The 14,069-nt window shown below is 42.0% G+C and overlaps 1 protein-coding gene across 1 annotated transcript in view; it reads right to left on the bottom strand.

Moving 5' to 3' along the window:
* Positions 1 to 14,069, bottom strand: part of PSMC3 (proteasome 26S subunit, ATPase 3) — a 30,549-nt gene that overhangs the window by 11,210 nt on the left and 5,270 nt on the right. The window contains exons 4-9 of the mRNA XM_085881806.1: positions 9,135 to 9,239; positions 8,699 to 8,761; positions 4,371 to 4,508; positions 3,822 to 3,965; positions 2,331 to 2,479; positions 554 to 650 (exon numbers count right to left, since the gene is read on the bottom strand). Coding sequence (XP_085737932.1) covers positions 554 to 650; positions 2,331 to 2,479; positions 3,822 to 3,965; positions 4,371 to 4,508; positions 8,699 to 8,761; positions 9,135 to 9,239 — 696 coding nt within the window. The remainder of the gene's footprint in view (positions 1 to 553; positions 651 to 2,330; positions 2,480 to 3,821; positions 3,966 to 4,370; positions 4,509 to 8,698; positions 8,762 to 9,134; positions 9,240 to 14,069) is intronic.

Raw genomic sequence — 14,069 nt, forward strand, 5'->3', positions numbered from 1 at the left:
ATGGCTTTCTCCACAAAGTGTTGGTATTCAACAGAAAGGACCCGAGGACCACCGAAAAGTTCAATTTCTCGTGATTTAAGGCCAACATAAGGCGTCATGTTGCCTGTACGGCGTCATGTGACCCGCCAGCTCGCTTGCGTCTGATGAAATGTTTTCACATTTTAAAACGTCTGTTTTTCGCCGGAATTGTTTTGGACACTCGCAGAGATTAGAGAATTTGAAAACCCCCTCCTATTGACAGAGTCAAACGTTGGGGTAATACGTTGGGGAGGTTGGTAGCGTAGTCCGGTGGAAACCGTGCTGGCGTCGCCTCTGGGTTAAAATCCAGCTGAAGGCAACATTCAGAATTTGGATCCCAAGCTTGTGTAAAATAGAAATGCCACAGTAAAAATGAAAATGGACCATTCTGATGGAGAATGGCAATTAGAGGCGATTTTGAGAAATGACAAGTTTCCATCTCGTGATCACAACAAAATTACATCACGTTATTCAGCTCCTCGAAGGCTTTATGAGACGAACCCTTCTTAGCCATCTCAGAAAAAAGGTCAGGCACCTTAACTTGTGTGTTTGGCTGAAAGCCATCGAGTTGATTGAGGAGCTCCAGCATAGTCCGCTGCACCTCACGGTCACCAGCCTTCTCACTGTCAAACCTGCAAATTAGAATAGAGCAAGGCTCATGTGGGACTTCCTTCTTAATGGCCTGTCTGTGGTTACATTCAATTTCATTTGTTTAAAAGAAGACACCTGCTCATTGCATATTTGAAGACAAATCCACAAAACAACCCTGTCGAGTGAGCTAAAAATATAAAAATACCCCCGAGCGGAAGTGCTGGTCATCTCTGCCAGAGGTCGAAAGTAACTCTGTGCCAGACTGGAATACGGGCAGTTCATAAAGTACGTATGCTGTACTTCCGGGTTTCAAAACCACCCACCCCCCTCTGTATGCAGGCTAGTGATCACTCACCTCATACATCGCTAATCGCTTGCAAAGCCAGCAGTTCCTTATGAACCGATGTTTGTAAGTCATGACGATGCAATCCCTAGCGGTGTAATTTACCTTTTTCTTTTAATATCACAGCACGTCATTTATGAAAATAAAAGTACAAATTGACATTCAAGACAATGTTAATGTCATAAATGAAAGTAAGTGTGCATATAAACTTGTATTCCATTGTTTTAGTTAAATCTGACAAAAGCTTCAAATGTAATATTTGTCTCGGAGAGTGTCGATTCTTAAGTTTTTGTATGTACTTTATGAACGGCCCATACGGGGAATCAGAGCGAAGTTTGAAGGGCTACAACATCGGAATGAGAGCAAATTTCAAAAAAATGGCTCGTTTTGTTTTAGATAATAGTCCGTAGTATCTGAATCACTAATAACATTTGATCTCTCTTGATAAATGAGGGAGGAGATACGATTTGAAATCGATTTTCGCAACTTTGACAGCCTCGTGACGTTGACATCGACCTTGAAAGTTATATCGTTGTGCATGTCTCATCGACCTCTATCCATTCCACTATTGGTTATTTGTCTCCACTCGGTTTGATTGTGGACGGACGGACGGACAGACTTTGGAGACTGTTATTATTAGGTCATCTCTACTGAGATGATAGAGATGACCTAAAATGAATAAAGCACCAATAAAACAGCATCAAGAAAATGAACCGAGAGAAGGAAGCAATTCCGTACACATTGTGAAAAGCTTTGTTCAAACACAGCCCACATACAGAGCAATGAGAGCAGAGTCAAACTGGAGGGGGAGCACTCGGTAGAGTGCAAAACCTCTGCCGCCAATACTGCTGGGTCACTTAAGTGAACCTGATATCCTATTCATTGTAGGTCAAAACGGATCAGACTCTACTGAACCTTGTTTTGGTGGAATTTCCAAAAGCAAATTATAAAAACAATGTTGCATTAGACATTTTAGGAAGATGTGCAAAAACATTAATCTTTATAAACAGTTGCCAATCGTGATGTGACAGGTGGAAAAAAATTTGGCTCAGTAATTTAGAAAATACGTTAATACAGCAAACAGCTTGGAAATTGGGTGTGATCAAATATATTTTGCTTTGCAACTCACAAAGAGAAACCACATAACTTGTATAAATCATATACCTCTACCATATAGCAAATGCCGACTGTACATCCTGATCGGGAGACAAACTGTACCGCTGTCGACTGTAGGGCACTTGACAAGTGACTTAAGCACTCAAGCAAACACTCCGATTAAATGGTTGATAAGGAACGGCTGGCCAGGCTGTGGCTGCACACCATATAGGATTACGAGGACAAGCAGACCTATCCCTAATCCTAATGGTTAGGTGCATACCTTTTCGTGCCGATGGCATCGAGTTCATCAATGAAGATTATCGTGGGGGCTTTTTCCTTGGCAAGAGCAAAGGCGTCCCGCACAAGCTTGGCTCCATCTCCAATAAACATCTGTACTAGCTGGGGCCCAGCTAGTTTAAGAAATGTAGCCTGAAAATGAGAGACAGCCTTCATGGATTACAAATAACAAAACGAGAACCCTCCCTGCCTTCTTCAAGACTGGGGAAAAATAACAGCAGGAGGAACATATCTTAAATTTTAAATCTCTCATTTAAAACAGGTGATTAAAATCCCATTTTCCAAATTTTAAGTTATTGTTCCATTTCTGTAATATTACTATATTAGCCATGTACATAAACCACAACTACTTTCCAGAACAAAAGGCCCTTTTACGAGGGAGTGTTGAAAAGTAATGCCTCCTATTCTTTTTCTCCAAAAGAGGTTAAGATATTCAAATGAAACAAAGCACAGTCCAACCATTAGTTCTTTCCACCACTGGGTATGAAGTTTTGTTGATTCTGACAATGGATGCCTCAACGCGACATTTGTCAAGAAGGCAGAGGGTAGCACGACATTGTCATTGCTGTGAAGCATGCAGCACTGGAGATGAGAGTTGAGTGTGAGATGACCAGAGATGAGAGTTGGGTGCACCATTATGATTCTGAGTAAGAGACGGTCAATGGTGTACCACCACAAAGGATCACCAGCCCCAACTTGGCTCCATCGGATTTTCATTTCTTCCCCAAACTTAAGGAACACCTTTGTGGAGAACATTTTTCTTCTGTCAATGATGTCAAAGCCACTATGAAGCACTGGACAAGTCAACAGGACGTACAGTTCTCTCATGACCGCATCACAAAACAACTTGTACGTTGGCAGAAATGTGTGGACCACAGTGGTGGTGATGTTGAGAAATAGATATGCACCATGGGAGAATTGAGATTAGTATCTGTTTCATTCAAATATCTTTACTTGTTTTGGAGAAAAACAACAGGAGGCATTACTTTTCAACATGGTCTTGAACATATCCTTTGATACGACCATCGCTTACCCATGCACACTATTGGCTTAAAACACCACATACAATTTGTATTAACAAAGCATGACTTAAGAAGCAAGTGGCCATTCCAGGTGGTAACAGCAAAAATCACAATGACCAATTAAGTTTATTTTTACACTTTTATCCTCAATAACCACACATCCCAGTAATTTATAAAATACAAGTGACAAGGACTGCTGCACTAACAAGTAGCTTATTAAAACAAAAATTCACTTGCTATTCTGATGGTTTGGTCCAATTGGAAACCTCGTTTCATGAACCAAATTGAACAGGAAAAATATTTATTATTAATAAAGTATAAATTTGTGATTTACTTTTTATCTCTAAATGGGAAAAATAATCAAATCAATCTCTTGGGGTGGCGAGTTAGATGTAAAGTAAGTTCACGCATGTTGAAGGCACCAGTATATCACCAGCCATCGGGTATCTTACCTTGGTCTGAGCGGCACAAGCACGAGCCAGCAGCGTTTTTCCAGTACCAGGTGGACCGTACATGAGGACACCCTTTGGAGGTTGGATTCCCAAATTCTCAAAACGTTCCTTGTGTGACATGGGAAGTACTATGGCCTCCACAAGCTGCGGTGTGGAATTACAAGACATGATCAAGTGAATCGTGCTTCACCAATCACAAAAACAAACTAAACCAATCACAGACATGGCAAACCAATCACATCACCAATCACAAAAGTATGGCTCACCATTAGAATTTTTTTTTTTTTTTGGAAAGTCCGAACAAAGATTTATATGGGTTACTTGATATCGCAGTTTGAGTTATTGCTTTATATGTCATAACCACACATTGGAATCGAACATTCTACGGTAATTTACTTGGTTTACAATTATCCTTGGTTCATTCAGGTAAAAGTACAAACATCCATTTTATAAATGTAATGAGAATTATTCCTGCTTCTCACAATTTTTAACAAAGAATCACCATCTTTTGTATGATGCTGAGGGTACATAACCATCTCATGGCAATACCTCCTGGATCTGCTTGTCCAGTCCACCGACATCCCCGTACTGCTCCGTCGGGCGTTCATCGACCTCCATGGCTTTCACACGAGAGTCATACTCGGTCGGCAGTGTCTCCAAGATCAGGTACGAGTCTTTATTCACACCCTTGGAAAACAAAACACTGAAGGTCCTCAGAGAATGGTCACTTTAAAATACAATAAAAACATCACATGCTTCTCTACAAATGATTCAACCTCATGAAAAACTCACATTGGCTCCAATGATGAAGACAATGTATGACGGGAACACTTTCACCATCTTCAATATCAGCAATTTGTGTACTTGATGATCATGGAAATTAATCAGAAGTATGCACTCCATTTCATATAATGAGACAAGACACCCTCTTCCTCTCTTCCCTCTATAAGGGGTGAGGCCAAACTAAGTTAACAAAAAAAAACAAAAGAAAAAAAAAGCAAGAACAGGCTGAGCATATGGTACCTATCTATTCACAGGAATGGGTATGAGCATACGGGCACCTCCAGTCGTGGCCAAAATACTTGCACCCTTGCAATGTTTTCAAATAACACAATTTTCTCGAAAAAATAAGTTGAAATAAACAAAAGCATTTGTTCTTCACTGTTAATATTACAGAACCTTTGTTTTTGATTCAGAACTTAATAAATCCTATTAAATCAGAAAATAAAAAGAAATGGAATTGACAAAATTATTGACACCCTCGACTTAATATTTGGTAGCACAGCCTTTGGACAAAATAACTGCAGTCAATCGCTTTCTCGAGTCATGAATGAGTTTCCTACACCTCTCTACTGGTCGTTTGGCCAACTGTTCTTGTGCAAACTGCTCCAGTTCTCCCAGATTTGAAGGGTGCATTCTCCCAACTGCTGTTTCATATCTCCCCACAGGTGTTCAATGGGATTTAGATCTGGACTCATTGCTGGCCACTTCAGAACAGTCCAGCATTTTGTCTTGAACCATTCATGGATGCTTTATGAAGTGCGTTTGGGGTCATTGTCCTGCTGCAAGACCCATGACCTTCGATGGAGACCCAGCTTTCTGATACTGGGTTGAACATTGCACTCTAAAATGCCTCGGTAGTTTCCTGATTTCATCATACCATGCACACATTCAAGGCACCTAGTGCCAGAGGCAACACAGTAACCCTAAAACATCACTGAACCTCCTCTGTGTTTGACTGTAGGGAAGGTGTTTTTTTTATTTGATGGCTTCATTTTGTTTTCTGTAAACATAGAGATGATGTGCTTTACCAAAAAGCTCTAATTTGGTCTCAAGAATGCGTCCTCACAGAAGACCAATGGCATCAGTAGAAGCCACCGATAAATGCCAGCACTGCATTTGGCACTGCCAGCACTGTGCCAGTGCCCAGCATATGCCAGTGCAAATAAATGCCAGCACTGTGCCCCACAGCGACGACCCTCCACCCACTGTTCAGGCGATCAGAGACATAACCAACACACCAAATGCTAACAACATACATTATGCACATGGCGCACCCTTTTTCAATCCATATATCCAAACTTTTCCCTCAATTCCCTGACACAGATCAGGGCTGGCACCGTGCACATGACACCGCCGCTGATAACCGAACACGATGCTCGATGATGGGCGGACCCGCGCGCCGACGTGTACAATGGCGGACCCACGCGCACTGTACGGGGCAAGCTCGATAGCGGGAGGACCCGCGCTCTGACGTGTACAATGGTGGACCCGCGCACACTGTACGGGGCATGCTCGATGGTGGGTAGACCCACGCGCTGACGTGTACAATGGCTGACTCGCACTCTGACGTGTACAATGGCGGACCCGCGCACACTGTACAGGGCATGCTCGAGGGCAGGCAAACCTGCACGCTGACCACGTGTACAATGGCAGACCCGCGCACACTGTACGGGGCATGCTCGATGGCGGGCGAACCGGCGCGCTGACCACGTGCACAATGGTGAACCCGTGCGCACTGTACGGTGCATGCTCGATGGCAGGCGGACCCACGCGCTGACCACGTGTACAATGGCAGACTCGCGCGCAGCCCGTGATACTTTATCATCGTACAGAATGGGGCACGAAGAACACACATCTTTGGTCAGGTCTGAGCATGGGGTTACAATAACATCTTACTGTCGGTCTACGCTCACGACAGCCACAAATGTCTCCAACGGACGGCAGACATCCTCGCGCACCTCCGCCTTGATGCAGCTCGGGCCACGCTCGGGCCATGTGGCACACCACGGAGCAGGCACATTGTCCAGCGCCAACCGCGGGTTGCTGGGGAACGGCACGGGGTTCGGTGCAAGGCAATTCATATCACGGAGTTCAGTGCGAGAAGATTCCGCAGCTTGGAAGAATCTGGCCGGAAGTAAAGTGGAGCCGCTTCCGGTCATGGCGGCCGGCATGTGTGCTGGCCGGGGCCCAACCAAAGCGCCTGATTCGGGTGATGAGGCATCGCTTCGGGTCGTCACCCCCGCCCCACACCACGGGGTCTATAAAAGGACAGGTCGCAGAGCCGCTGGTGTCGTTCCTACTCGTCATTCCTGCTCGCCGCTCCTGTCTGCTCATCCTCGGCTCGTCGTCGTTTTTCCAGTGTCGTTCCTGCCCGTCATTCCTGTCAGCTCGCGATCAACAGTCCGCCCATCCCCCTGCTGGCTCCGCCCTTCTTTACTAATTTGCCTGCTGACTCCGCCTACTTCACCACCTCGTTGTCTCTCCACCCATTGGCTTCTGACTCCACCCAAGTCCCTCCTTCACGTGTCATTCTCAGGACCGACGCTAGCTGCACGAAGTGCCATGAAGCAAGAGACAATGTCAGGGAGGTATTGCCCAGTGGAGCATACCCCCAAAATGTATTGGTGGCGCGATCGGGCAGTCGTGAAAGGTATTGAAAGACCGTGAGCCTCATCTCCTCTCCTTTTTTTCTTCATTAACTCCTCTTAATCGGGGTGTGTAGGTGTGTGCATGTGCGTGTGCGTGTGCGTGTGCGTGCGCATCCTGGTTTAAGTTAAGATTGCACAATAATTATATCGGGATAACTCTGCTCTGTCTGCTTTTGTAAGTTGCTTGATTATTGCCGCACCTCTGACATTTCTTCCTATTTCTGCGAAAGACAACAATAAACAACATTCACTGTGCCACATATCTTTCCTCGCCTGCCTGTAATAAATTCTTTGCAGAAATGTTCCCAGCTCGTTTTCATCTTTTCTTTCATTGATCCAGCATAGTCCGTATCCTAACTTAGCCGGGACTTTATTCCCAACGATCCGTTCCTTTGAGCCGGTACGTCCTTGGCAGTGTCGCTCGGCTGCATCTGATCCGGTAAAGTCATCTGGTTCGGACAAGGCGTACCAAGGGCGTGTCCCCCGGTAATTCGATCACGTGATTAGTTTTTTAGGTACCCGGATTAACTAGACAGAGGACCCTAAGTCACGTGGTCGAGTTATTGGCATTCACGGTCAGTTAGCGACCCGCCGTGTCACAGAATTATCAGTGTGCGACGGCCTGCAATTCCGGGGAGTCTGGTGGGAACCCGAGATAGCTTCCCCCCATGGTGGTCTTCTCACTCAACCCCCGGCCTGCAACAACATTTTAGAATGACTTCACTTATTTGGAAGATTTCACTTTTTACCCTAAACACACAAGGAAACATAAGGAAATTAGACACAGGTGGAGGCCATTCAGCTCATCGTGCCTACACCACAACACCACACTCATTTATTAACACACGATCAAATGAAGATAATGCAAAATGTTTTTGCATTTTTTAATTTAAGTAAAGTGTTGTGGTTTTTTTTGAGTTTTTGTATTCCCCCACTCCCCCCCCCCTTCAGGGGAGGGGCATGGGCTTGGATTAAAAAAAGAATAGAAAAAAGCCACACAACTCCCCCTTGATAAGACCCCACCAACAGCATTCAGTACACATGCAAATAATCACCCATCAATGCTCAAACTACCTAAAAGTCTTCTTAACATCCCCATATACATCTCAACATCTCAACATCCCCTCTATCTCCATAACTTCCAGGTACCCATCTAATTCTAATTTAAACTTATCGACTTTTTCTGCTGCCACTACCTTTCCAGGGAGGCCACTGCATGCATTAACTACTCTCTGAGTAAAAGTCCCCTGCCTTGCTACCGTCTGTTTTTTTTGTATTTTTGTTTTCAATGTACACAGACAAATGGTTCTTTTTCCAATCGATAAAACAAAATGGAATTTTGTTATTTTTGGAAACAGAATTTTGGTTTATTTTGAAACAGAAAAAACACCTTTTTGAAACAAAAAAAAAAATGATGAGCACAATGATTACCGAAAAACGACTTACCACTAGATCTCCGGGCTTCAGCTTTTCTGCATCTACAAGGCCAATCACAGGCAGGAAATAGGTCTGAAAAAGACAGTTTCAATGCCTTAGGGAATAATAATAATAATAATAATAATAATAATAATAATAATAATAATGATAATCATGTCAAAACAAAATTCAAAACACCTTTCAGTCTGGAATAGTCAAAGAGAAAGATGACATCTCACCACCGTTTCAGATAATGAACTACAGCATCAAATAAAGACTGAGGAAGACTAATTGGCAAGTCTCACCAAGCAGGTAGAAACAAAATGAAAGCAAGTATACTGTATCAAACTGTATCGTACCATTGACATTCACAGTCATGAATGGCGCACTTGCTTTCAACCTTGAGGTAAGCTACATCGTACCTTTCATTCATAAACAATAGTTGTTCTTGCTATTTTTTACACACCTGTCGTGTGGATGTCTTGATAACGGCACACTTTCCTTTTCTTTGAGAATCCAGATCTACATTTGCACCATCTTCTTCCTGCTCAGTTGGGTCCACATCTAACAGCTGCATACACAGGTCAGTCAGTTTATAAGTGGCTGGAAGAATGAATGGGCATTTGATGCATTACTGTACCACCTGATTTTCTCAGCAATAGTTTAAGAAATGACATGATGTTATAAAAACAACAGCACAGGAAAACCACACACTGTCCACATGAACATGGGTTAGAAAATAAAATAGTAATGTCAAATGAGGCATGGATCTCTAATTCCATGTGGTTTTGTCTTCAAATAATCAGGTACCATCTTGTAGTACAGGTGGTAATGAGGAGCATGATCTTCAAAAAAAGAAAGAAGTGCACCCATTACCATCTCATATCCAGCAATCATGTACGACCTCATGATCCCATAGAGCGTAAACATCAAAAACAAAGTAGGCCGGGGGCCAGTGGGACCTACCTTGCACCCCCCCCTGCGATAATTTTTCCACCGATACCACAGTGTTCATATATATCCCAAGTATCAGAAAAAAGATGTTCCCAGAAAAATAACTCATTTGCACTATGCTTTATTAAGCAGTTTCCATTTTTGCATGTAATTAAGCTATCTAAACATTATTCTACATCTCTGACAACAAAGGAAATATGTTCACCTTATTCCTTGACCCTCCAAACATATGTGTGGATTCCTCATTTACAAATTTCCATGTACTAGAAGTTGAGATATTTACAAAAATGAGAATTTCCATAATGGCGGATCCTAATTAGCATATCAATGCATTTAAAATTATTTCCACTACTTTTACTCAAACAGAAAATAGTTATGTTTTCCTTAAACACCAACAGACATCATAGGGGGGCAACTTAGCTAAATATAGCATAACAATTGTGCATTTTGTGAGGAAAGCACCAAATTTGGCACACTAGTAGCCTAACATATGGGGTTGGAAAGAGGGAGGAGAGGGGTGGGAGAGAGGCGGTAGGGTTTTATAAGCATTGCAATGTACCCAGCGATTGGTAGCTATGATGAACAGGCATTCAATAATATTAGTGAGGAAAGTGATTATATCACAGAAATGTTGGAAAATTTTGACTTAAGGACTACATGAAATGGCATGTAAATATAAATGTCAAAATTATAGCACATAAAACTAGAGGGGGAGCACTCGGTAGAGTGCAAAACCTCCGCCGCCAATCCTGCTAGATCACTCAAGTAAACCTGATATCCTATTCATTCAATTTGACGTCAAAAGTGCTCACAGAGTTATAGTTTGCAACTTTCCCTTTTACATACTCAATTCATTCGTCATAACTATATTCCTTGAGACAGAAATTGATTTTACCTGGGTATATCCACCTGAAGTTCCAAAATCAGCTGCAATTATAATTTTGGCATGTTTTTTGTTGGAAATCACTTATAACATATAGAAATGCAAAAAAAAAAATCAAAATTTTGATGAAAAAGTTGCAAAAATTTTTATTTTCCTCTAAATTTTTTTTTGGGGGGGGGGTTGGAAATCACTTAAAACATGTAGAAATGCAAAAAAAAAAAAAAAATTCAAATTTTTTTTTTCAAATTCTTTTTTTCAAAATCAAATTTCAAAATTCAAATATTTTGGACCAAGTCCAAAATCTGATGGCATGATCCTTGGACCATACCTAGCCCCCCCCCCCCACTAAGTTTCGTCGAAATCCATCGAGGAGTTTTTCCGTAATACTGTTCTCACAAACAAACAAACAAACAGACAGAAAGGGGTGAAAACAGTAACCTCCGATCTTTGATGGCGGAGGTTAAAAATATGCACAAGTGAATACATTTAGTGTGTGTGTGTGTGTGTGTGTGTGTGTGTGTGTGTGTGTGTGTGTGTGTGTGTGTGTGTGTGTGTGTGTGTGTGTGTGTGTGTGTGTGTGTGTGTGTGTGTGTGTGTGTGTGTGTGTGTGTGTGTGTGTGTGTGTGTGTGTGTGTGTGTGTGTGTGTGTGTGTGTGTGTCTACAAAACCATAAAACCTAGCAGCTGGAAACTTTACATGCATATGAAGAAAACTCCAGCTTGACTAAAAATTGGGTGTTTGGGTTAATGAAAACATTCCTTTTGAAGATAACCAACAGCCTTATTTAATTATATCCTTTATCAGGTGCATCCTCAGCAACCTCACTCTTTGGGGTCTGAAGGGGTATCCCAGGAAACTTCACTGGGGGTCTGAAGCCACCATAATTTTTGGCCTGCTGAACCATGCATCGACTTTGAACAAGCTGCAACGATTTAACAATCAAGTTTTTTTTTTTTTTTTAACTTTCCTCACTCATATCGAATGCCTGTTCACCATAACCACAAATCACTGTATACATCAGTTTTGTAAGTGCTGTCATTTTCAAAATAGGAACTTGGATTTCATGCATTACACGATATGATTTTTCACAATCTAGTCTCACGGACTCAAGTATATCATCAAATTATTATTTCGCTTTTTAGGATCGGATATCGTCTAGACCAAATAAGTGTTGAAATGTGCTGTGAAATCTGATAATTTAAAGAAATAAGGAGTCTTATAACCAAGTCTTTATACCTATTTACTTTCAGCAAGTAAAGCTATGTTCCCTCCTCCATACACACACAAGAAAATGTGTAATTTCCAAAGAATTAAACTCATCTTTTTCTCCTGGTTGGAGAATTGTTCTTTATATCGAGTGAACAAATTTTTTTTTTTTTTAAGAACGTAGCAAAATTAACCAGCTTCATTGAGCTATGCGATTGAATGCATTCATTGCAAGACCTCACGCCCTGTCCCCCAGAGGGACTGCCTATCCATAGCATCTGCCAGATCTGTATCTATATTTTTGGAAGTTTCATGAGGTGCTCCACAGGGAATCAACGTAAACATGGTGAAAAACGAACATTTTAAAATAAGGTGATAACGTTTGCGCAGACCGCGAACAATGTACCATGTGACGCGTGCAGACAAGCAGGTAACATAGCAGATTATCTGCAATGTATATTTCATAGGCGATTGAACTTTGCGATGACTCCAGGGTTGTTCTACATTAAGCAACAACTCTTTTGTGGATAACGTCATTATTTGAACAAATTCATTTTATTTCATTAACTGCTGCGTGCGTGGGGAAGACCAGCTTTAAAGTTAAAGGGATCCTATATGGTGGTATGCAGCCACAGCCTGGCCAGCCGTTCCTCATCAACCATTTAATTGGAGTGCTTTCTTGAGTGCTTAAATCACTTGTCAAGTGCCCATTGTCGACAGCGGTACGTCATTCTGAACGAATCGTTCACTCACTGCGGACGCTTTTGCCACGCCACGTGTCATTCTGAGCAAGTGGTCTGCGCCCCGTCACCCTGAGCGAGTGGTCTGCGCCCCGTCACCCTGAGCGAGTGGTCCGCGCCCCGTCACCCTGAGCAAGTGGTCCGCGCTCCGTCACCCTGAGCGAGTGGTCTGCGCCACGTCACCCTGAGCGAGTGGTCCGCGCCTCGTCACCCTGAGCGAGTGGTCCGCGCTCCGTCACTCTGAGCGAGTGTACGGAAATTGGAGGGAGTGGTGCATGACTGAGGTAATTATGTACAAATGTACTTCTGAGGTGAATATGTACAACTTGTATTTGACTTGGCCTTGCAGCACATGGAGATGAATTTGGGTTGGAGCAGTGGATAACTTGAGGGGGAGCACTCGGTAGAGTGCAAAACCTCCGCCAATACTGCTAGGTCACTCAAGTGAACCTGATATCCTATTCATTCAATTTGACGTCAACAGTGCTCAGAGTTATAGTTTGCAACTTTCCCTTTTACATACTCAATTCATTCGTCATAACTATATTCCTTGAGACAGAAATTGATTTTACGTGGGTATATCCACCTGAAGTTCCAAAATCAGCCGCAATTCTAATCTTGGCACGTTTTTTGTTGGAAATCACTTGTAACATGTAGAAGTGCAAAAAAAAAAAAAAATCGAAATGTTGAAAAAAAGTTGCAAAATTTTCTATTTTTTTTCTCTAAATTTCTTTTTTTTGGGGGGGGGGGGGGTTGGAAATCACTTAAAACATGTAGAAATGCAAAAACAAAAATTCAAATATTTTTTCAAAATGGCCACCATAGCGGCCATATTGAACTTTGGACAAAGTCCAAAATCTAATGGCATGATCCTTGGACCATACCTAATCCCCCCCACCAAGTTTCGTCGGAATCTGTTGAGGAGTTTTTCCGTAATACTGTTCACAAACAAACAAACAGACAGGGGTGAAAACAGTAACCTCCGTCCATCTTCGATGGCGGAGGTTAATAATTGATTCATTGATTAATTGCATAATTAAAATAAATAATAATCGTAAAATAAATGACTTCTCAATCAATTGCTGAATAGTATACCTTAACCACCGTTTCATCCGAATCAGTAACTTTTTGAAAATCAAGTAATCCATCGAAAAATGAATAATTCATCAATTAATTGATTTCAATCAATAAATCAAAAATACCCTTTGTAGCCAAATCACTTGTGCACTGTCGTGTCCAAATATCAGCTTCCTCGCTCAAAAGGTGCCCGAGATATTTATTGTCCAGATGAGACAGAAAATAAATAAGGAATTAATAAATGGATAATAATTAAGTAATTCATTAATTAATTGATTAATCAAAAAAATAAGAAACAACGTTTTTGCCAAAGCACATTTGCACTTTTGTCCCCAAATTTCAGCTTCCGAGCTAAAAGGAAGACTGGGATATCAACTGGACAAACAAATAAGAAAACAAGAAAAACAAACAGAGCGAAAACAGAGTACTCCCTTCCTTCCGCACCCGGTGATGACATTATGTATTACCTCGCTCTGGCATTGGGAAGGAGCGGAGTACAATGAATAAATAATTAAAAGTGGTGTGTCAACAGCAATGAGGG

The sequence above is a fragment of the Eptatretus burgeri genome, chromosome 5 (assembly GCF_056783735.1).
Source record: "Eptatretus burgeri isolate ZD-2024b chromosome 5, Ebu_testis_v1, whole genome shotgun sequence".
NCBI lineage: Eukaryota > Metazoa > Chordata > Myxini > Myxiniformes > Myxinidae > Eptatretus > Eptatretus burgeri.